General features: G+C 32.2%; 1 protein-coding gene across 1 annotated transcript; it reads left to right on the top strand.

The window, feature by feature from the left end:
* Positions 1-23,732: 23,732 nt before the first annotated feature.
* LOC110889251 (phosphoenolpyruvate carboxylase kinase 1) lies at positions 23,733-25,126 on the top strand. Its single transcript, XM_022136758.2, has 2 exons — positions 23,733-24,588; positions 24,694-25,126. Exons 1-2 carry the CDS (start codon positions 23,799-23,801, stop codon positions 24,747-24,749), a joined length of 846 nt encoding a protein of 281 aa, XP_021992450.1. The 5' UTR covers positions 23,733-23,798; the 3' UTR covers positions 24,750-25,126.
* Positions 25,127-25,852: the final 726 nt, after the last annotated feature.

Genomic DNA, 25,852 nt, shown 5'->3' with positions numbered 1-25,852 from the left:
CCCTAATTCTAAACCCTAATGCTAAACCCTAAAGCTAAACCCTAATTCTAAACCCTAAAGCTAAACCCTAATGCTAAACCCTAAAGCTAAAACTAAACCCTAAAGCTAAACCCTTAATGCTAAACCCTGATGCAAACCCTAAAGATAAAGCTAAACCCAAAAGTTAAAGCTAAACCCTAATGCTAAACCCAAAAGTTAAACCCTAATGCTAAACCCTAAATACTATTATTAAACCCTAATGCTAAACCCTAATGCTAAACCCTAAAGCTAAACCCTAAACCATAAAGCTAAACCCTAAACCCTAATGCTAAACCCTAAATACTAATGCTAAACCCTAAATAACACTTATTTTTCAATTTTAAACATGTATATACATATATGTATAAGTGACAATAAAAAGATTAACAATATACACATGTGTATAAATCCCAAAAAAAAAATTAAAAAAAATAATAAAAAATTAAATTCTTAAGGAAAACCTGCGATTTTTCAAAAAAAAAGTTGCATTTTTTTTTACATTTTTTTTCATTTTTTTTGCTTAAGGAAAATGTGTGGTCCAGAATGCTTCTCAAGTTTCTCAAATAGCCTACTACTTCTCACATGATCCTTATCCTATATATATATATATATATATATATATATATATATATATATATATATATATATATATATATATATATATATATATATATATCTATATACAGGGGCGATGCTTTGAAGGGGCCGGGAGGGGCGCCCGACCCCCCGAACTTTTCGGCCACTAGTGTTATATATGTAGTTTTGGTATAGAAATTTTTGGGTATATATGTTTTCAACCCCCGGTTCTATAGAATTTTTTGGGTATATACGTTTTCGACCCCCCGTAAAAAATTTCAAGCTTCGCCACTATATATATATATATATATATATATATATATATAGGGTAGGGTTCATGCGAGAACCACCCTTATTGCGAGAACCGCGAGAACCAATGTGAACAGGGGGCAATTTTGTAAATACATACAACTTGTAAATTAGTCACTCCTCTCCCTGCATCCTATACTACTGGACTTCAAACAAAAAATAAATCACAATCTATCAAGTATTCATGTCCGACAATCCCCCAAGCATCATCAATCTTCAATTCATCATAGCGATTCTTAAAAAATCAAGTTCGTCACTCCACAATATCAGCAATTCGTCATCAAAATTCGTCGTATGTTCGATATTAGTGCAATATGAACATAATCATCGATCGCACATTCGTCTTCGATTCGAAATTAGGGCAAAACGATCATAATCATCAAGGTTTGTTGTACAAATAAGGATAATTTGAAGAACATATGTTGTCTAACGGAATCACGATTCTCTGTTGCACCGTTCTGTGAATTTGTAAGTTCATACATTTTGTTTTGTAGTCGTATATGACAATACAACTCTTAATCGTCGATTCAGATATGTTATTTTGTGATTATGACACTTAAGCAGTCATTTCATATCTGTTACATATCTGCATTATTGAAAATTGTGTTATATATATGATTTTTTGAGTGAACAGGGGCGAATGTTGTTATATAACTATATGTAATGAGGTAGTTATGTGTTTGTTCACATAGTTTTTCTTGCTGAATAATGTTATGTGAATAATGCAGAATATGATGGGCAACACGAAATTTGATTTGGTAAGTGTTAGGGATTTTTTACTGAATTATAACTGTTGATAAGTTATGTCATGTTAATGCACATGTGCATAGCTATAGTTATGCACATGTGCATATTTTGATAGAATATGCTTACATGGAATAGGATAATAAGGTAATGTTGTGATCTATATAGATATGCACATGTGCATATTTTCTGACAGAACAGGCTTACACAGAACATGTTGATTAGGTATAATTGTGTGATACACAGTTATGCACATGTGCATAGCTTGACAGAATATGATTACACATAACAGGAAAATAAACTAAATTTGTGATCTATATAGTTATGCACATGTGCATAAATTGTTATAATAGGTTAATATGCACGTGTGCATAGTTTGCAATAATAGTTTAACAAGGTAGATAATGGTGATGTATATGACTTTGAATAGGAGTCTCACATATGCATCAATGATCTGTAATCGGTATTTAGTTTTATCTAGGTGTTTTTTTTGTAATAACTCTCATTAAAATCAATAATTAGAATGATAATTAGACAATAAGAAAACCCTAATTGAGACACCCAAGTAATTCTGCATTAGCCCTAAAATTTTCAGAACAATCGGAATCAGGATCAGGGCCCCTAAAACTCGAGGGGGGCAAACCCTAGTCGAATAGTTATCTAAATAAAACGTTGGGATAATCTGATTTGTCCAATTTTTTGATTCAGCAAGCCTAGTCCCGAGCCTAGGCAGCCTATAATTAGACTGCTTAGCTTACGGACCGTAAGGGATCAGGCATACGGTCCGTAAGGGAGTCCCAAAAATTAGTATAAATAGCAGACATTGGGACATGAACAGAACACTGAAAACGACGCCCAGATTCTATGTGTACGTCGAATTAGAATCGTTATATTACAATTAAACACACACTGATCACGAAGTGCTGCCGCAAAACAGGGTAATCACTCGATCGCTATTACGATTCATTTTCCGACTGATCAATATATCCAATGGATGTTTAAGTGCCGCCCACATAGGGTTATACTTTGTCGTTCGTCGTTAAATCGATGGATGTTTAAGTATCGCACTTTGTCGTTCGTTGTGAGAATTTGATCTCGTGAGTTATCGTAAATGCTGTATTGATCACTAACCCGGTTTTGTGTGCATTATTATTTAAATTAGGTTAATCACAGGCAAATCAGTAAGGCTTATATCTTGCTCGTTAAATCTGCAATGTGAGTCATTCTCTTTTTATCAACTGTTTTAAAATACTCCAAATTTATTTTCAAAAAGTTATAATTACAGGGACTAAGTCGTGGATATCTTGATTTATTGGTTAGTGGGGTATTGTGCACATTACTATTTCTCCCAGTTAGGTCCATTGACCTACTAGGGAGGAACGTCACTATTAGAGTTCATTGACCTAATAGTGGTATGACCATCGTCACCATTGTGACTTGTCACCATTGTGACAAAAAGCCAGATAAAGATAAGATAGGAACCATTGTAATCGCTCTTATGCTGTAATTTATAACTATGGGTCATTTCCTAAAACCTGAATGAACTCACTCAGTATTTCCCCGCTGACTAAACCTTTTTCAAACATGTTTCAGGTGATATGTTGTGAGCAAAGAAAGAGAAGTGCCGTGAAGCACTCCCAGCTTAGAAAAGTGGCTCATTGTAAATAAATAAAAGAAACATGTTTTGAAAATAAGGATTTCCCGAAGAAATCACATTATTGTAAATTAGGGGATTTTATCCCTCAGTTATAAAACGGGCAGTTTTAATTATTAAAAGATCATGTTTTAAAAAGACTTCCGCTGTCGCCTAAAATTTAAATACCGCAGGATTTCTGTCCCGCGGCTCCTGAAACGGGTCAAACCGGGTCGGGGGCCGTGACAGAAAAAGGTGGTATCAGAGCCACTTCTCAAGCCACTGATTTAAGCCAATTAAGTATTTAGAAAATACTTAATTTCCATTAATTGCTTTTTTGTGATTATTTGTTTATTTATCTGACTAATTGTGTACAGTATGAGCAGATCTTTATATGCTAGTCAATGTAGCAAGTAATGCAAATTCTTAAATAATTTGACTCAAGTATTAGTACCTTTATTATCTACAGTCTAGAAGTCTTATCAAGAAAATCATAAAATTTACAAATAAAACCTCGTGTGATGTAAATTTCAGTTATTTTAATAGTACCCAGTAGGAACTAATGTTTAAAAAGTTTTCTATAAATTTTATGAATTCTGACTATGTCTATTTTGCTAAACAGCATGAGTAACTTGTCTGAGGCCCTTCAGAATTTAAATCTCTGTCCAGTAAGAATAGAAGTTTCCAGAGATTTCAATAGATATATACCAGACATAGAGGAACCAATAGAATTCAACGCTGTACCTTTCGAGAAACCCAAGCCCAAGGAAATAGAAATTGGGGAAAGTTCTAGGCAAATTGAAAAGTTACCATCTCAGGAAGAGTTAGATCTTATAATGGCAAGCTATAATACTATTAAGCCTGTTAATGAAAATATTTTTAATCGCTCTCTTGAAACACAACTACCAATGAACTTAGAACCAGCTATTCCAAACCCTTCAATCCACTCGCAAATAGACGAATGGTTGATTAACGAAATACAGTTACAAAACCATCCCTATAAGCTTTTTCCTCAGTTCAATTCAAAAGCTTTACCAAATCCATCAATAAGTACCGAGAATACAGCTGAACTTCGCCTTGGTGAAGAACTAATGGACAATGGAAATAGGATCCAAGAGATTGGGGGACAGATCTCCTGGAAATACGATGAGAGGGAACACCATTACTAGAATATCATCTGACCACAGGATAGGGGATCTATGGAACTGTGCTTGTAAAATAGTAATAGCAAAAATCAATCTGTAAAATCATTACAAGGTAAAAATGTGTATTAATGTCTCCTATAAAATATAAAAATAGGAATCAAGAAATCGATAATTTGGTTATATGTATATTGTGAAATTTATATGATAATTTTAGGTATAATTGTTGATACTAATAAATTATATATTTATATATATATACATTAATTATCAGGTGGAAAACGCGAATAATGAACCAGTTAATAATTCTGAGCAACAACCGGGGGATTAATATATGACTAGGCAGGATATAGAAAATATCGTTGCTCAAGGGATAGCCAACACTATTCCAACAATGATAGCTCAAGGGATAACCAACGCTATTCCAGCAATCATTGCTGCTGTTAAGAATCCGGTAGAACCACAGCAAATCGTTCCTAGCAAACGTATTTCTGAAGATAACTTCAGTAATAGCGTAAACGGAGGCAATGATCATGTTAATCATGACAATGAACCACAACAAGCGCCGCTCCCTAAGAAAATGAAAGTTGCAACGCCTGGTTGCACTTACAAGGAATTTCTTGCTTGTAAACCATCTGAGTTTGCAGGAAATGAAGGAGCGACTACGGCACTACGTTGGTTAGAGAAAACTGAGGCAGTAATTGCCATAAGTAAATGTGCTCAGGATGATCAGGTCATGTACGCGTCAAATCTTTTCAAAGAAGGGGCGCTAGAATGGTGGAATACAGTGTTACAATCAAAAGGAAGAAGGATGGCGTATGCTATGAACTGGGAAGAATTTAAGAGCTTGGTAGAAAGAAAATTCTGTCCCGAATATGAAAAGGAACAAATGACAAACAAGTTTCTAACCCACCGGATGGTGGATGTAGATTGTCGAAAGTATACTACGACATTCTTCGAGTATGCTCGAGTAGTACCAACCCTTGCTTCGCCAGAGCCGGTACTTATTTCTCGATATATTTGGGGATTGATTTCTGAAATCCGTAACCTCGTCAAAGCTGCGAAACCTCGCACGATTGATGATGCGGTGGATTTAGCCAATACTCTGACTGACGAACTAGTACGGACAAGAGAAGAAAATAGAAGGAAGGAAGTAGCCCAAAAGATTACCCAGGTAATCCGTTCGGGTAACCATAACGATTTCCAGAAAGGAGGGAATGGGCAATCTTCCACTAGTCCATTTTGCAATTTTTTGCAAAAGAAAGCATTTTGGAAAATGCAAAGGATACTGCAATTTTTGCAAAATTCCGGGGCATCAGGAAGAAGACTGCAGGAGGAAGAAATTTTCAGTTTGTTACAACTGTGGAGAAACTGGACATCTTAGGCCAAATTGTCCAAAACTAAACAAACCATCTGACACTAAAGCCAAACCTGCAGAAGAAGCAAAAAGGAATGCAAGAGCCTTTCAATTGACTACTCAGGAAGCAGAGCTCATTCCAGATGTAATGGCCGGTACGTCCTAGGTTACAACGTTTACACAAAAAGTATTATCTGACTCTGGTACAAACCAAAGTTTTATAAATACTTCATTCTGTCAAACTCTTAACTTATCATTAATCGAACTTAGGAAAATCTTTACAGTCGAAACAGGCAAAAAGGAAAATATAGAACTCTCAGGTCATATAATTCTTCGCCAATCTAATTCCTATGAAATTAGCCGAGTTTGATGTTGTGTTAGGAATAGATTCGTTAGTAGCCAACCCTGCTCGAATTCTCTGTGATAAGAACTTTATAGAAAATCCAGGCACCCGCCGAAGAAGTATTTATGATTACAGGAAATAAACCACGTAAGGTCACATGATGAATCATGAAGATATTCACTTAGATCCTGCTAAGATAACAGCAAATTACTAAAATGGAAGATTTCACAATCTCCAAATGGAAATTAGGAATTTTGTAAATTTAGTCAGATACTATAGGCAGTTTATTAAGGATTCTCTTAGATAGATATATCCTTAACTAAGCTAAAACAGTTAATTCTAAATAAGAACCTAAAGAAGCCTCTAGCATAAATTAACAAATATTCCAATCCTAGCCTTACCAGAAGGAACAGAAGATTTTAAAGTATACGGGGATGCTTCAAAGCTAGAATTTGGATGTATGGTAATGCAACACAAAAAGATAATTGTGTATGCATCAAGGTAATTGCAAAAGCACGAAGAAAGCCATACCACTTGTAAACTTAAAAATTAGAAGCCACAAGTTACCCTTAAGATTAGGAAACATTATCTAAGCAAGTTTACTATCCATATGGGGCATAAGAATTTAATATACATATTTGAGCAACAAGAATTAAACATGAGGAAAAGGAAATCCTCGGTGACTACGACTGTGATATTTAGTATCACGAAGGAAAGGCTGAAGACGGTTAGAAGAGTTATACAAATAATAAACAAGAGCCGTAGGAGTTCGAGTTGGAGACAAAATGCTATTGAAAGTATTTCCTTGGAAAGGAATTTATAAATTCGGTAAGAAAAGAAGCTAAGTCCAAGATACGTAGGACCATTCCCAGTAATCTAACGAATAGGACCAGTAGCTTATCGTTTACAATTACCAGAAGAGTAAGCAGGAGTACATGATGTGTTTCATGTATCCAATCACAAGAAATGTCTCACAGACGAATCCCTGGTAGTACCTCTTCAAGATATAGAGATAAATGAAAAAACTGAAATTCGTAGAGAAACTCTTACAAATAGAAGACCGGAAGATTAAGTTTCTCAAACACAAACGACTAGTGCTAGTGAAGGTCAAATGAGATTCAAAGAAAGGACCAGAGTATACTTGGGAACTGGAATCAGAAATGAAGCGGAAATACCCTCATCTATTTTAGTGAATCTCGAGGACGAGATTTTCTTAAGGTGGGGAGGATGTAATAACTCTCATTAAAATAAATAATTAGAATGATAATTAGACAATAAGAAAACCCTAATTGAGACACCCAAGTAATTCTGCATTAGCCCTAAAATTTTCAGAACAATTGGAATCGGGATCAGGGCCCCTAAAACTCGAGGGGGGCAAACCCTAGTCGAATAGTTATCTAAATAAAATGTTGGGACAATCTGATTTGTCCAATTTATTGATTCAGCAAGCCTAGTCCCGAGCCTAGGCAGCCTATAATTAGACTGCTTAGCTTACGGACCGTAAGGGATCAGGCATACGGTCCGTAAGGGAGTCCCAAAAATTAGTATAAATAGCAGACATTGGGACATGAACAGAACACTGAAAACGACGCCCATATTCTCTGTGTACGTCGAATTAGAATCGTTATATTACAATTAAACACACACTGATCACGAAGTGCTGCCGCAAAACAGGGTAATCACTCGATCGCTATTACGATTCATTTTCCGACTGATCAATATATCCAATGGATGTTTAAGTGCCGCCCACATAGGGTTATACTTTGTCGTTCGTCGTTAAATCGATGGATGTTTAAGTATCGCACTTTGTCGTTCGTTGTGAGAATTTGATCTCGTGAGTTATCGTAAATGCTGTATTGATCACTAACCCGGTTTTGTGTGCATTATTATTTAAATTAGGTTAATCACAGGCAAATCAGTAAGGCTTATATCTTACTCGTTAAATCTGCAATGTGAGTCATTCTCTTTTTATCAACTGTTTTACAATACTCCAAATTTATTTTCAAAAAGTTATAATTACACGGACTAAGTCGTGGATATCTTGATTTATTGGTTAGTGGGGTATTGTGCACATTACTATTTCTCCCAGTTAGGTTCATTGACCTACTAGGGAGGAACGTCATTATTAGAGTTCATTGACCTAATAGTGGTATGACCATCGTCACCATTGTGACTTGTCACCATTGTGACAGAAAGCCAGATAAAGATAAGATAGGAACCATTGTAATCGCTCTTATGCTGTAATTTATAACTATGGGTCATTTCCTAAAACCTGAATGAACTCACTCAGTATTTCCCCGCTGACTAAACCTTTTTCAAACATGTTTCAGGTGATATTTTGTGAGCAAAGAAAGAGAAGTGCCGTGAAGCACTCCCAGCTTAGAAAAGTGGCTCATTGTAAATAAATAAAAGAAACATGTTTTGAAAATAAAGATTTCCCGGAGAAATCACATTATTGTAAATTAGGGGATTTTATCCCTCAGTTATAAAACGGGCAGTTTTAATTATTAAAAGATCCTGATTTAAAAAAACTTCCGCTGTCGCCTTAAATTTAAATACCGCAGGATTTCTGTCCCACGGCTCCTGAAACGGGTCAAACCGGGTCGGGGGCCGTGACATTTTTGGTGTGTTATACAGTTGTGAGAACGTGTATTTCATCTTGGAATATGTTAATAAAGTATAATTGTGTGATATATAGTTATGCACATGTGCATAGTTTGTCAACATAGGTTATTAAGGTATTTAATGTTTATTCACATGTATATAATGATGCATGTGTGCATATCTTATATGTTGATCATAAATTAATGTTGATACACATGCTGATTGTAGATCATCGATGGAAAAAAGTACATGGACTAACAGATGAAAGTGTTAAGCAGATGTTAGACGAAGAGGCGTTGAAGCAATAGGAATGATGGGGTGTGCTCAACAACTGGAAAAAGGAACAGACAATATGATGTTATGGATGTTATATGTGGATGATTCAAGGACATGAAACACGTAGTGTTTTTTTTTTTTTTTTCTTTTTTTTTTGTTTGGGCAGTAGTAAGTGGCTAACTGATGTGGTGTGGGTATATTTGGTTGACAGTAGTTGTATAGGATAAATTATGTATGGATGCACATGTGCATTATTCAAAATTAGTAATCATATGTCGATGTATTATCAAAGGATGTATTATGTATATTAAAGCAATGTATATACGTATCAAAGCGTGCTGGTATGTTGTTAAAAAATATGTATGGGTGCACATGAGCATTATTAGAACACGTATATTGCGCGTGTGCATATTTTTATTCCGTATCAAATAACCATGTTAAGTTAAGCAGAAAAACATGTATGCACATGTGCATCTTTCTGGCAATACATTAAGTTTGGTAATGCACATGAAAACAACTAAAAAGCATAATCAATATGTAAATTTGATAATCCACATCATGACAACTAAAAAATACAGAATCAAAGTGAATACTGGTTGGAATCTGTTTATCATCATAAATAGTTAATTCAAGAATCATAAATTTGGGTTTGGCCAATTTATGACGTCTGGTTGAACATCTAAGAACAATTGTAGCTCGTTATCAACTATAACATAATCAAAATAAAAGTCTTTGAGGTTGGTAAATTGGGGTTTCATTGTATGTAGTATAATGTATGAATCACGTTAACCGATAAATAGACGTACGTCTCTCGTATGTCTCTAGAACAGTTTTTGAATTTTTCTCTCGTCTGCATCACCCTTATCATCCTATATTTTTTCAAATGTATACATAATGTAATTGTCAATATAATGCATGTGTGCATAATGTAATTATCAACATAATGCACACGAGCATTATCAATTTATATATAACGACATTTTTTTTTAACATAACAAGATGCCATATATTCAAAGCATAACTTTAGACATGAACTAGAGAAGTACACTTACAGTAAACATATAAACTCCTATTTTTCTATTACATTCACACCACTGGTGTACCACTATTCAATCACTAAATTCTCCATTTTGGCTATGACTTTCATCCACAACAGAGTACACTCATTGACTTATTCCAGTCTTCTAGCATTTGAACACTGCACGACTTTGAATACCTTCTCATTTCTGCTCGACCATATGATCCATAATGTAACCATCACTATGCAGTTGACTGCCTTTTTCTTCTTCTTAGAAATATCCAGCTTCCAGGAAAAAAGAGATAATATATGCCACTGTTGAGTAAGAATGTAAATTTTTTACTCCCAGCCATGCTCTGACCATCCACCATAGCGTTTTCGACATCAAAGACGGAATGAGGATGCGTTCAATAGTTTGTTGCTCGTATCCGCAAACCGGGCACAATGTGTTGCTGATATGAATCCCTCTTTTTTACAGCTATATCTTTGCCGGTAACCTGCCTTCGACGCCTTTCCATGCTAACATATTGGCTTTAGGTGTAGCCCAACCGTTCTAGGTCATTACAAAGCCACTCGACGGGCCCCCGCTTGTGACACACAAATCCTATCTAACGGGTTTAACATTGAAAGTCGACTTATTTTTCCGAGTGCCAACCCAACCCATATTGACCGTCTTCATTCTGGTGTCTCTCAGCAACGCCAAAAGCTACATTAACTCCACCAATGCCTCCTCTGTTATCGGATTGTTCTTCCATTGCCAATCCCACACAGTCACCTCCCCTATTTTTTTGTAGTTGTCCGCCACCCAAGCCCCTTTGTTTGCTGCCATCCTGTACATAATTGGATAGTCATCCATAAGGCACTTGTTCAGAATCCATACATCAATGACATAGTCTAATTTTCAACATAATGCACATTTGCATATAATTTAATACAATATCATTTACAATCAACATAATTCACATGTGCATATAATTTAATACAACATCATTTACAGTAAATATAATGCACATGTGCATATCATTTAATATAATATCATTTACAAAGTATATACATCAATTACAGTCAACATAATACCTTTAGTCACAAATCAAATGGACTGCAACTTCAGGTATGTATTCAACATCAACTTCAGGTATCCAATATGGGGTGCCATTGGGTGTAAAATGCATAACACCCGTAACCGTTCCTGTGAATTTAATAAGAAAATTTAACAAATTACATGTGCAATGTAATTTAATATACAATATAACAAATTAATTGTCATCATCATGCACATGTGCATATATTTGTAATGTATCATAATTTATAATATGGTTCAGTTAACACAGTACACATGTGCATATATTGTTGATTATTAATTAGTGACAACATAATATGAATGTGAACATATTTTAAACATGTATAACATTGAATAATATACAAAATAAAAAAAAATAGACATGGGATACCTTTATTCTCAAACCGAATGAACTGCAATTGAGGTTGTTCTGTATTTGTGGGTGCTGTACCAGTCGAAGTAGTGTCACTCGACAACGATTGGTCAGATATATTGACATTCCCAGATGCATTCCTAGATGATACCGTAACATTAGCTGGTATTGGCATCCAATCAAGAGTAGGTATTTCAAATCCATGAAGATAATATGTCGACTATCAACTGTTGTGTACACAATTTTGCAACTTTCAATTGGATTGACAGCATATACGGGTTTGGCAGCAGATGGACCACCAAGATAGGTAGTATCAGATGTATGAGGATGATATTCAGAGATTGGTGGGTTAGTATCATCAGATGCGGTAGGTTCAACACGAGATATTTCAACACGGGATGAATCAGAGGACGCCATATGTAGCAATAATCCTGAATGCCCCAACAATGAAATTTATGGGATAAAATTTGTGGGATACACTGTTGTCTAATGTCGCAAGAACCACTGTAAACTCATGTGTGCCGCCGGTAAGCCGCCGTGAACCTCAATCAAAGTGTAGATGATGATGTTGCAGATTGTGGATTGGGAACAAATGTGATGAAGAAACCCTAAAACAGGGGACACGCGTGTTTATGTTGCAGACCATATATTTACAATTATGACACCGTGTGGTTTTTTGTTAGAATTCAATATATTTACAATTTTGCCATGTGTTCACACTGGTTCTCGCAATAAAGGGTGGTTCCTAACGGATCTTTATCCTATATATATATATATATATATGGTTGAGTTCATTTCAGAACTCTAAATAACCACAGAACTTTCAGAACTCCTAATAAACAATCATTTTATATATAAGTTTTGTATTTATGATCTTTTTATCATCTATTATATGTATTTCTTTGATTACATACATGTTAAAAGTAGTTTACATATGTTTAATTGCTAAAATTATATATATGTGTCATAACTAATTACATATATGTAAAAAAAACTAGTTTACATATGTGTAATTATAAAAGTACATATAAAAAATGATAAAATTACTCTTAACATGTATGTAATCGTAAAAATACACATAATAAATGATAAAATTATCCTAAACATAAAAATATATAAATAAAAAGATTGTTTATTAGGAGTTCTGCGAGTTATGTAAATATTTATGGTTCTGAAATGATCATGGCCCTATATATATATATATATATATATATATATATATATATATATATATATATATATATATATATATATATATATATATATATATATATTTCATGAGTTATATAAGCTGTAACGTTAAATTACTTAAAGGTGTGTGATATTTTAATTATTTTCATATGTAAAATTTGATAGTTTGTTATTATCATTATATAATTAGTACTACTTTAAAGTTTATTGAAACCTTGACAATTTATTTATAACCGGTCATATCTCATCGTCAACAATGCAATTATCAAACTTATAGCTCCAACCACACCATTATATGAATCACTACTCATCCTACACAATCGTTAAAAAGTTGGCTCCCATAACCCGTTCACGGCGTCACACCACCATTAACCTATATGACAAAATCTTACCAATACAATGACAAAATGTAAAGACATACAAATATTTAAACAACCCCACCTTGACAATAACACACCCCTCCAAAAATATAAGCAATCACATTAACCGATAACTCAATTTAAATGAAATAAAATAACCCTATAACTTATAACTATTCATCAACTCAAACAAACAAACAAACAAACTTGATTACACGGTCATTGCTATCATACAATCGATCAAATACATATAGAACCTTACACAAATAGATAATGTGTATAAAATAATAAATGCCTGAACAATCAATAAGTTTTTGTGTAGGAGAAGAACCAGAACGAAAATAAATGTAACGCGAAATATGGAATTTATGAACGTTTGAATTGTAATGAAAGTAAATGAGAAAACACGTATGTAGTACAATTAATTCGTGTATTAAATAAGAGAGAAAAAAATGCTTTTCGTATATTAAAATATAGGTTTATTTTAGATATTTTAAGTTATCAAATTCTTTGCAAACAATGACATGTTATCGTCAAACAAAATTTCACAATAAAATATAGAAATTATTGTACCTATCACATCAACTTTTGATTTTAATATCCAGCACCACTTATACGCTTGGAATCCACTATTTGCTTATATACTTCTTTCCACTTATTAGTGTTTATTTTATTTCATCGGTCAAATATATTTATTCTAGGTTAGAACCCCGTGTATTACACGGGCTGAATAAATGTAATTTTATATATTAAATAATAAAAAGTTATATCTTTATGAACCATGTATATTGTACGAGTTAAATAAATATAATTTTGTATATCAAATAATAAAAAAAATTATATCTTTAAAAACCATGTGTATTACACAGATTAAATAAATGTAATTTTGTATACTAAATACTGAAAACGTCGAATCTTTAAAAAAATCAGGTATAATCGGGTTGAATAAATCTACCAAATAATAAAAAATTACATCCGTATATTACACGTGTTGAATAGATCTAAAAAGAGTTATATCTTTAAAAACCATGTGTATTACACAGATTAAATAAATATAATTTTGTATATTAAATACTAAAAACGTCGTATCTTTACAAAACCCGTGTATAGTCGGGTTGAAAAATCTAACAAATAATAAAAAAATTATATCCTTAAAAAACTCCGTTTATTACACGTGTTGAATAAATCTAATTTTACAAAGCAAGTGATAAAAAAAGTTATATCTTTAAAAACTTCGTGTATTACACGTGTTATATAAATGTAACTTTGTATAGTAAATAATAAAAAAATACATTTTTAAAAACTCCGTGTTTTACACGAGTTGAATAAATATAATTTTGTATCCCAAATAATATAAAAAGTTATATTTTTAATAAATTGAGATAATATTTAATATTAATTTATTATTTATATATTTTATTAAAGTATGATAAGATTTAATATTAATTTATTATTTATTATTTATTATTTATTATTTATTTAGTTAATATAAGATAAATATAGATTTGAGAATACCTTCAATGAATGGCACGTGTCCAAAAGTTGATTTCTTTTATTATAGTAGATAGATTACCGTTTTATTAATTTATTATCATATAACTAAATGTTGTTTAAACTTAAAGATGTTAATTTTATTTCAGTAAATTTCAAACATTAATTAAATATATAGTTACTAGGTTGTAGTCTTGTATATTACACTACTGAATGGAATGATGACAACTGGTTGTTTGCATATCACAATACGACAAATAGGTGTTCTTAATAATAATCTCATAAGCTTGCAATCTCTTACCTATAGTAATCAATACCCAACATCTTAAGATAAAATTTTAAAATAAACAATGCTGTCATTTTATTACATTAACCAAATTTAAGAAATAATTAAAAAAATCTATATTTTTTTTATTAATGACATGATGTTAACATGTGCCACTCGTTAAATTTTTTTTGTTGGAATTAAGGTTTTATTAAGCAGTTGAATATGATATTTAAAACCTTCTCGGCTTCTCTTACCATAAACGAATATGCACTAACTCATAATATACTGATAAGGTGCACCAACATACATAACATATAACATGTAATGAGTAACAGATGGGTCACCATTTACACCGTACAATAAGATATGGGTCACCATTTACACCGTACAAAAGATTTTATAATTTGAGTGGTGGACTACTGGACACTTACACTTATATAAAAACTATTTATAAACGATCTTTATTTGTGGTGTTTGAAGTATTTTCCAAAACTTGCCGGGTGGGTCCGACCAAATAACCTCGCCGCGTCCGGATGAAAATTGCCCCTACAGGTTAGCCAATGAACACACCAGCCCCACTTCACTAGCAGCAACCAAGAGGCCAAAATCACTAGCTAACAAGTCCCACCACAACACATGCATTGACCACGTGGCAACAATAACCCCCCAAAATATCACAAAGAGTTGAGTGCTATTTACGTTTGTTGTCTGTTGTTTGTTCACTTTCCTGTTTTAGACCAAATTTCAAAGTTGTACAATTTTTCTCTTTGATATTCTCGAAATGTGTCATTTCAATCCAAAAAAACTAGAATAAAATGTCATTTTTGTCCATGAGCTAACAAAGTTTTTTTTTAACCGGGCTTAGTTTTTTGGACTGAAATTACACGTTTTGAAAATGTCAGGAAGAAAAATGATACAATTTTAAAATTTGGTCTGAAATGGTAAAAATGGACAAACGGCAAGGACATAAATGACACTTTAACTCTTATCATAAATTATACCATGCTCCTTTTACATGTCAAACTTTCAATAACACTTCACATGTTTAATGTAAACAAACATAGTAACATACCAATTACCAAAGATGATTAATGAGTACAACACTTGATAATAACGAAATGATTAAAGGAACCATAACTAAACTTAATAAAAACAATGAGTTACAAGGGTGCAAATGAGCCGAGCCCGAGCTCGATAAGTTATGAGAGCTCAAGGTCGGCTCCGCTCGGCTCGTTGGTAGTTTCTCAAACCCGAGCTCGGCTCGGGCTTTGCTCATTTATTATCAATTAATTATTTTTTATTAAGAAAAACGATATAAAAATAGACTTTTTAAAGCTTGCGAGCTCGATAAGTGAAGCTTTGACTCGGGCTCGTTAATAAATAAGCTTATTTTTAGGTTTGGGCTCAGCTCATAAACAAGTTTAAATAAACTCAGCTCATTTACACTAAGGTTCGACAAACCTGACGAGCTTCACATGTCAGGCTTGAGTTCTTCTCGAGCCAATCTCGAGTAGCTCGCGAGCCGCTCGGCTTGTTTGCACCCCTAGTTACTAGTAATTGAGATTAATCCAGACACTAAAAAAAGTTTTGATGTTACAATCCAATATAAAAACTACAAACCTAAGCAAAATATATGATCTAAATTGTTTCATTGGACAATTAGATGATGTCGTAACATGGAACAATCTATTTATTGGGTCAAGTTATTATACAAAGGCTTTTAATTGTAAGAAGTGTAAGAAGGATTTATAAAGTGACAAGTGTCTAATAACTTAAAACTAAACCCACTACATCACCACCAAAAACCTAAACACCCACCCCCACCCCACCCCACCACCACCCAAAAACCTAACCCCCCCCCCCCCCCCCAACCAAAAAACCTAAACCCCCCCACCCCCCCACCCCCGGCAAAAAAAAAAAACAAAAAAAAAAAACTATACCTCACAAAAAAAACCCCAAAAAACCTAAACCCCCCCCCCCCTCCCACCCCCCACCCCCACCCCCCAAAAACCTAAAAAAAAACTAACCCCCCCCCCCCAAAAAAAAAAAAAAAAAAAAACTTAAAAAAATCTAAAAGAAACTAAACACCCACCCCCACCCAAAAACCTAAATCCCCACCCCCTCGGCTAAAAAAAAAAAATTTTTTTTTTTTTTAGGGTGGGTGATGTGGGGGGGGGTTAGGTTTTTGGTGGTGGTGAATGTTTAAGGTTTTTTTTTTTTTTTTGTAGTGGGGTTTTTTTGTGTAGTGAGATTTTTTAGGTTATTGGACACTTGTCACTCTATAAATCCTTCTTACACTTCTTACAATTAGGATCCTTTGTATTTGATCCTAATCCCTATTTATGGTTATGGAGATGGAGGGTAAATAGGTAAAAAAACTATTATCAAACACATGAAAAAGGTAAACCTAAAGGGGCAAACGTTGAATTAAAGGAAAGTACAAGGGGCGGATGACGTAATCAGTTACGGTGCGGACTCGTATCTAGAACTCGACCAAAAAAGTTATGCTGCAATCCACCGGCCATATACGGCTTCGTACACGCTGCTTTCCATCACCAAAACTTTTAGCCCATCCACATCAACTATTTCTCAAAGGAATAACGATTACTTTTAGAAATAAAAGAGCTCATTATAATTACTTTTTTATAGATATATACTAGGTTAGAACCCCGTATATTATACGGGTTAAAAAAATGTAATTTTATATATTAAATAATAAAAAGTTATATCTTTATAAACCCCGTATATTGTACGGGCTAAATAAATGTAATTTTATATATCAAATAATAAAAAAGTTATATCTTTAAAAACCATGTGTATTACGCAGATTAAATAAATGTAATTTTGTATACTAAATATTAAAAATGTCGTATCTTTAAAAAAAACTCGTGTATAATCACGTTGAATTAATCTACCAAATAATAAAAAAATTACATCCTTAAAAACCCTGTATATTACACGTGTTGAATAGATCTAAAAAAGAGTTATATCTTTAAAAATCATGTGTATTACACATATTAAATAAATATAATTTTGTATATTAATTACTAAAAACATCGTATCTTTAAAAAACTCCGTGTATCGTCGAGTTGAAAAATCTACCAAATAATAAAAAAATTATATCCTTAAAAAACCGTGTGTATTACACGTGTTGAATAAATCTAATTTTACATAGCAAATGATAAAAAGTTATATCTTTAAAAACTTCGTGTACTACACGGGTTATATAAATGTAACATTGTATAGTAAATAATAAAAAAAATTCATATTTTTAAAAACCCCGTGTTTTACACGAGTTGAATAAATATAATTTTGTATACCAAATAATAAAAAAAGTTATATTATTAATAAATTATTAAAAACGATAATCAAGTTGTCTAACCTTTTTTTAATGGCAAAACTTATTCCTACTCTACATTATATCAATTAATTAAATAAACTTCTCTTCACATGTTTAAACTCACAAAAATGATATTTAAATTCGTTATATTATCATTGGTATTGGATTTCAACAATATTTTGAAGATTATTTTAATTATTGATAGTTTTTCTAAGAGTTCTTTTTTTATGAATAGTTTTTCTATTTTTGGATTTACATGGGAACCTGACAATTCTTGTAAATAGCTAATTCACCATTTGGTTTGGAGGATGTAAGAAAGTTGATTCGATATTCTGAGTGACTTAAAGTATAATAATATTTTATTAAAGTATGATAGATTTAATATTAATTTATTATTTATTTAGTTAATACAAGATAAGGTTTCTTTTATTATAGTAGATAGATTAAATGTTATTGATAATAAAAATTTGTATTAGATTAGATTTTAGATTTGATTAAATATTATTAATGATAAGAATTTGTATTAATTTAGATTAAATATTATAATTATTAGTATTATTAATAATTTTAATCAATTAAATGAGAGAATGACAAGTGTCCCAAAATAGGTTTCTTTTATTATATAGTATAGATACTAGGTTTGAACACCGTGTATTACACGGGCTGCATAAATCTATTCTATACTATATAATAAAAGAAACCTGTTTTGAGACACTTGTCATTCTCTCATTTAATTGATTAAAATTATTAATAATACTAATAATAATAATAATATTTAATCTAAATTAATACAAATTTTTATTATTAATAATATTTAATCAAATCTAAAATCAAATCTAATACAAATTTTTATTATCAATAATATTTAATCAAATCTAATAAGAATTCATACGAATTCCAAAATAATAATAATATTTATGATAATAATTCCTTTCATCTCATCATGTGCGTATGCATGTGCATGTATATTGAGTTAGAAAAAAAACCCTTAATTTCCTAGCCCAATTGCCACTTAACGATTATCGGTCCAACTCCTTTTGAGGACCAAGTCGTCTCAACTCTCTTGTGTTCAACTGTTGGCGCATGCATGTTATTTGATCTGATTCCTCAAAATAAACTTCCGAACTTAAGGCCCTAATCCTCAAACCGCCCCAACTGCCAAATTAGTTTATAAATTACGTGAGAGCATGTTGTCTTCTTAATAACCATCCAAAACTCTCATCAAACCCTACCTGCAAGTATACTAATCTGCGAGTATAAAAAATCTCTCTCTATCTCCCTCGCTGCGGAATCGGTCTCAAGATCACCCTGCAATCGGTTAGTACAACTCACTCCGCAGTTTTTAATTAAGTTTTTGTTGTTTCGGTTTCGATTCGATCTCGACTTTAGTTTTAGGTGCATTCGTGACATGAACTTGACTTGGTATGAAACTGTGACTTTGACTTGGTACAGAAACTATGCTTATATGTACGAACACATGCTACTTGGTATAGAAACTGTGATGTGTATGTTATGTGATGTGCTTATATATGATGCTACTGTGAATATAAGGTTTTATGAATGGTACGAAAATAGTATTAACCTAATTTAAAAAATAATAAAAAAATTCATTTTGACTTAGATTTTTTTTTAACAATAGATAAACCTGTGTAATACACAGGGTTTAACATTTTTTTATTATTTGCTATATAAAATTAAATTTATTAAACCCGTACAATATACGAAGTTTTTTTAAGTATAACTTTTCTATTATTTAGTATATAAAATTATATTTATTCCACCCGTGAATACACGTGGGTTTTTTAAAACATAACTTTTTTTATTGTTTGGTATATAAAAATACTGTTATTCAACCCGCACAATACATTAGGTTCTTAAAGATATAATTTTTTATTATTTAATATATAAAATTATATTTGCTCAATACATGTAATAAATGAGGTTTTTAAAAATATATTGTTTTTATTTAGTACATAAAATTATATTTATTAAACCCGTGTAATACACGGGGTTCTAATCTAGTTTAATTTTATATAATATATAATAATAAATAATAAAAAAATATATCTTTAAAAATACTCGTATATTGCACGTGTTGAATAAAATATAATGTCATATGTTAACATATACAACGGTCAAAATTTATCTTTTAAAAATAAACTTTGATGTACTATTTACTTATTATAATATTTTAGTTCGTTTTTTTATTTATTATTAGGTAAAAAAAATATGTATTACATGGGGTTGAATCTTGTTTTTATGATACATTTAAGAGATACAATGATTTTAGGGTTGTTTGTTTAGCTCTTAAAGAGGCTCTTAATGGTTCAGACCTCTTACTGGTTCAACACTTAATGGTTCAGAGCGTTTGTTTTGCGAGCAGACGTCTGAATGATTCAGACATTTGCTTCTGAATAAGTAAGCAATATACCAAGTCTGAATGGTTAAGGCCTCTTATTCGAATTGGTCAGACATTTGCCAATGAACGGTTAAGCATTATACTGGCTCTTAATGGTTCAGACCTATTATTTGTTCATCACTAAATGGTACATAACTCTTACTGGTTCAACACTTACTCATTCAGAAGTTGCTAAACAGTCCCTTAGTTAGTTTTATGCACCTTCATGTTTATTTGTTTATTTTAGTCATAAAACACTCATCTCAAATTTGTATTCAAGAGAGTTCACGGTACAAAACGTGATGATTGATCCCCACGGTTTTATATATTTCATCAATCATAAAAATGAATATCGTTATCATATATAGACATATTATAAGCAATATTTAAATAACATATACATATTCCTATTTCGAATATTTGACTTTAATGTTTAACTGAATAATTTTTTTAATAAGATGCTAATCTATAAATTTTGAATGAATAATTGTATTCGAAACTTTGGTTATACTTACATTGAATAATACATTAAAAAAATATTTTTTAAATCCGGCTTAAATTTAGAAGTTAAAAAGTTACTTTGTATGTAGCAAAATGAATAATGAAACATTAAAAAGATATGGAAATAAAAATATTCAATGATATTAAAACAAACATTTATCATTATCTAAATTTTTGTTTAAAATTATTTATAGAAAAAACAAATATTCATTTTTATCTAATTTTTGTTTGATATTATTATTATTATTATTATTATTATTATTTAATATGATCATTATCTAAATTTTTGTTTAAAATTATTTATAGAAAACAAATATTTATTCTTATCTAATTTTTGTTTGAAATTATTATTATTATTATTATTATTATTATTTAATATGAAAGATAAACAGAAAAATAAGATGGGAAAGCACCAGAAAGTGACACGTGTCCAGAAAAGATTTTCATTTATTAGTATATAGGAAGATATATAAGTGTTTATTTTTTCAGTTTTAACCACAAGGCGGGGGCGTGAAAATCGGGCGTGAAGGCAAGTCCACACCCATCAAACCACTCTGTGCCTGGCATTTTCCACGGCATTGTGTGTGGGGCGGGGGATTCTTTACCGGTGTAGGGGGTAATTTGGTTGGTGATGGGCGCGAATTGATGAGTGGTTTGTGGTAGGAGGTTTGTATTTTTTTTAAACACTAGGTGGGACCCTTTCCACGCCCAACACCATCATGTGTTTTTTTTACCACGCCCACTTGCATACGTGGCTGCCACATGACGCTTAACGCCCCATCTTCAAGACCTCCACACCGTATAGTCTTATAGTGAAAATGAAATATGATAAAGAAACTAGTAAAATGCCAAAATCATCATGAGGTTTAGTCATTTTTGCTTTTTTTTTTTTTATCTAAAATGACTTTTTGTGCATTTAACTCCTTTTGGTCTGCATTTTATTGCCAAGCTTATATTTGAGTTTTGCAAATTATTGCGACTTTCGTCCTTTGAAATTTGGTCATCAAGGATGAAAATGGCAGTATTTCAAACTTTTTGTATGGAAATGACATCTCAAGGATAGAAGTCAAAAAAATATCAAATCTCAGGGACGAAAATAAATAAATAACATGACATATAGACAGGTGGTGAAGAGTTTCAGGTTTCACATTCATGATTTATGTTTTGTAGAGGTGAAATGTGATAAGTGTTGTGGATCAAGGTGAGTTTACATGATTAAGTAATATTATTTAACATTTAAAAAAAAATTATAGCAAATGTGCCACAACGCATGCGACTAGAACCACATTGTTGCTCCTCATGCCGCGTTTACATGATTGACTAATATTTATTTAACATTTACTAAAAAACAAAAAAAAATAATACAAATGTGCCACAACGCCTGCGACTAGAACCACATTTTTGTTCTCATGATTTGAATTCTATTAAAATAATCCAAATTATAGAAAAAGAAGTAAAAATTATATACATAATTCGACAAATTACAGAAAAAGAAGTAAAAAATATCTACATAATTCGAATTCGAATAGTCTGATCAAATCAGCTCTAAAATCCCAAATTCGTATTAAGTTTTGAATTATAATTTTGAATTAATGATAACACAATTTAAAATTATCATTCTCATCACATAAATATGCAATCTATATCTATATCTATACTATATAATAAAATAAATCATATGGGGACACATAGAACTCTATTGGGTGATTTCAATTGTTCTTTCTCGTCAAAATAAATAGTCAAAATAAATAGATATAGATAATATTTGTTAATAAGATTCAAATAAAAATATATTATTTTAATTCATGAATTTTATCTTATTTATCTTTTAGTGTAAATAAATAGATATAGATAATATTTGTTAATAAGATTCAAATAAAAAATATCTTATTTTAATCTATGAATTTTAACTTTTTATCTTTTACCCTATATAAATAGATATAGATAGTATTTGTTAATAAGACTCAAATAAAAATTATATTATTTTAATCCATGAATTTCGTCTTTTTTCATTTAAAATTATCATGTCTTTACTTTATAATAAGGATTAATAAAATTGAATTATAATAAAATAAGCAGAAATAACACGGATTTACTAACGTTTTAGACTTTTAATATAAAAATATAAATGAAAATACAAATAATAATAAAATACATAAATACTAACCTATAACAAAAATATATGTTAATACTCTAACAATCTATAATATATAATATTTTTTAATAAAGCGTTGATTCCATTTCAGAACTTTAAATAATCGCAAAACTTTCAGAACTCTTAGGATTTAGTCAGTTTATTTATACATTTCGTTTCTTTCTCATATTAAATATTCGACGTCACGTTTCAACTTCTGATGAACTATAAATTTTAAGAACTGTATGTCATTTAATTTGAAATTAATATTTTTAGAAAATATTTATTCAATCTGTGTAATATATAGTGGGCTGTAAACGAACTGAATGTTCAGCGAAAAAATGTACGTACGCGAAAATAAAAACCACAAAATTGTTCAAAGAAAAATTCCGATTATTTTTGCAAAAAAACAAAAAAAAATTCCCAGAAACATATTAGCTGGAAAAAAGCTAAAAACCAAAGCAACAACATTCAATTTCAACGTACAACACCCACTGCAACATGTACAAGTAACCGATTCCATCACACACCAAATATCCTTTTCAACTTCTCGAATACGAATATTCGCATATTTCTAAACCCACATATTTCTGTTATAAAACCCACCTGCACCCCCATCACTCCGTAACAACCTTCAACAAGCGGTTACAACTAACCCTAACAATGAAGGAGCTTCTGAACAACGAATATCAACTCACCGGCGAGATCGGCAGAGGCCGCTTCGGCGTCGTCTACCGCTGCTACTCCACCGTCTCGGGCGACTCATTCGCCTGCAAATCCATCGACAAACGCCTCCTCTCCGATCATACCGACCGCGAGTGCCTCCAAAAAGAGCCTAAAATCCTCCACATCCTCGGCGGAAACCCTAACATTGTCCAGATCCACCGGTTATACGAAGACGATAACTATTTGCATATGATTATTGACCTCTGTGACTCGCCGGACCTCTTCGACCGGATCTCGAACCGCTCCGGAGTGTTTTCCGAAACCGAAGCGGCCTCGATCTTCTCGCCGTTGATGTTAGCGATCAGTTATTGTCATCGGTTAGGTATAGCGCATCGTGATATTAAGCCGGATAACGTTTTGTTTGATTCTAGAGGCGAATTGAAGCTTGCGGATTTCGGATCTGCGGAGTGGTTTGCGATGAGTGATGCCGGAATGATGACCGGAATCGTAGGTACACCGTATTATGTGGCGCCGGAGGTTTTGTCCGGTAGAGAGTACAACGAGAAGGTTGATGTGTGGAGTGCCGGCGTGATTTTGTACATAATGTTGGCCGGAGTTCCTCCGTTTTACGGTGACTCTCCGGCGGAGACTTTTGAGGCGGTTTTGCGTGGAAATTTGCGGTTTCCGACGAGAATTTTCAAATCTGTTTCACCGGAAGTTAAAGATCTGTTGAGGAAAATGCTGTGTAAAGATGTTTCTAGAAGATTATCTGCTGAACAAGTCCTCAGTAAGTTGTTAAATTTTAATCTTATATTTCTATATAGATATTATTCAGATTCAGATGTGTATACTGTATAGGTTATTAATATTGATTTGTGAATGTTTTTTACAGGACATCCATGGGTTGTAAGTGGAGGTGAAACCAGATCTATGGCTGATTTGACTTGAGAAAGAAAGCTTCTGTGAAATTGTAATGATATTCTGAAATCAACACTGGTTTTTTGATCTGTTGATTTTGAATCCTTGATGAATCAACAGAAAGAGAGAGAATGAAAGTTCAATGAATCTTCTGAAGTTGAGGAGGTCTGCAATCTCTGCATTTACATTACTCTGTTTTTTTTTTGTTTATCTTTTACCACTAGTAGTATATGGAGAATGGATGAATGAATGAGTGAGTGAGTGATCTATGTAGAAGATTTTGTAAATAGGGAAGAGTAAATAGGAAGATGGATAAAGTGATGGTGTGTATGTTCATGGCTGTAAGATGTCATCATCCTTGTTTTTCTTGCCTTCGAATCTGAATAAGAGTTTTCAGTTTCTGTATCTTCTTTCTGTGTTGATGTTGCAGTTATTTTGTTTAGTTTTACTTGTTTTCCGATGCTTGAAGTTGAAATAATATTCTATAATATTCTAAACAGACACGGACACGGAACATGTAAACATGAACACGAAACATGCAAACACGAATACGGCACAAAATCTTATTGTGTCAGTTTTTCCAAGAACACGACCTGTTAAGACATGAATTAATTTACAAGTGTATCATACAACATGTTAATACACGAGCATGACCTGTTAAGACACGAACTCGCCCTAGAAGGGGTGGTGTGGTGTGTGGAGTCTAGGGCTAGCATACCGTGTCAGACACAGACACAACCTGTTAAGGCACGAACATAACCTGATAAGACACGAAATATGTAAATACGAACACAGCACGAAAGCTAACAGGTCTTATTGTGTCGATTTGTTTAAGACACGAAACCTGTTAAGGGTCAAACATAAACCTGTTGAGGTTGTGTCGTTTCGTGTTCATGTCTCAAACTGCCAGCACTACTAAAAATTAATTAAATGTTTATTTTATTTTAAAGATACAATATTCAAGAGTTATGAGGATATAATTTATACTAATGTTGTGTGTTATTGGATTTATCTTAATAATACAAAGTGTTGAATACCTGATATCTTTCTAATGAATACAATTAATTGCTAAACCACATTATATTTTTCTTTAGAGATGTTAACACAAAACTAACTTTATTTATGTAAAGGTC

Source organism: Helianthus annuus, chromosome 7 (genome assembly GCF_002127325.2).
Source record: "Helianthus annuus cultivar XRQ/B chromosome 7, HanXRQr2.0-SUNRISE, whole genome shotgun sequence".
Taxonomy (NCBI): domain Eukaryota; kingdom Viridiplantae; phylum Streptophyta; class Magnoliopsida; order Asterales; family Asteraceae; genus Helianthus; species Helianthus annuus.
The sequence above is the reverse complement of the archived record's forward strand: the minus strand, read 5'-3'. Positions and strand labels throughout refer to the sequence as shown.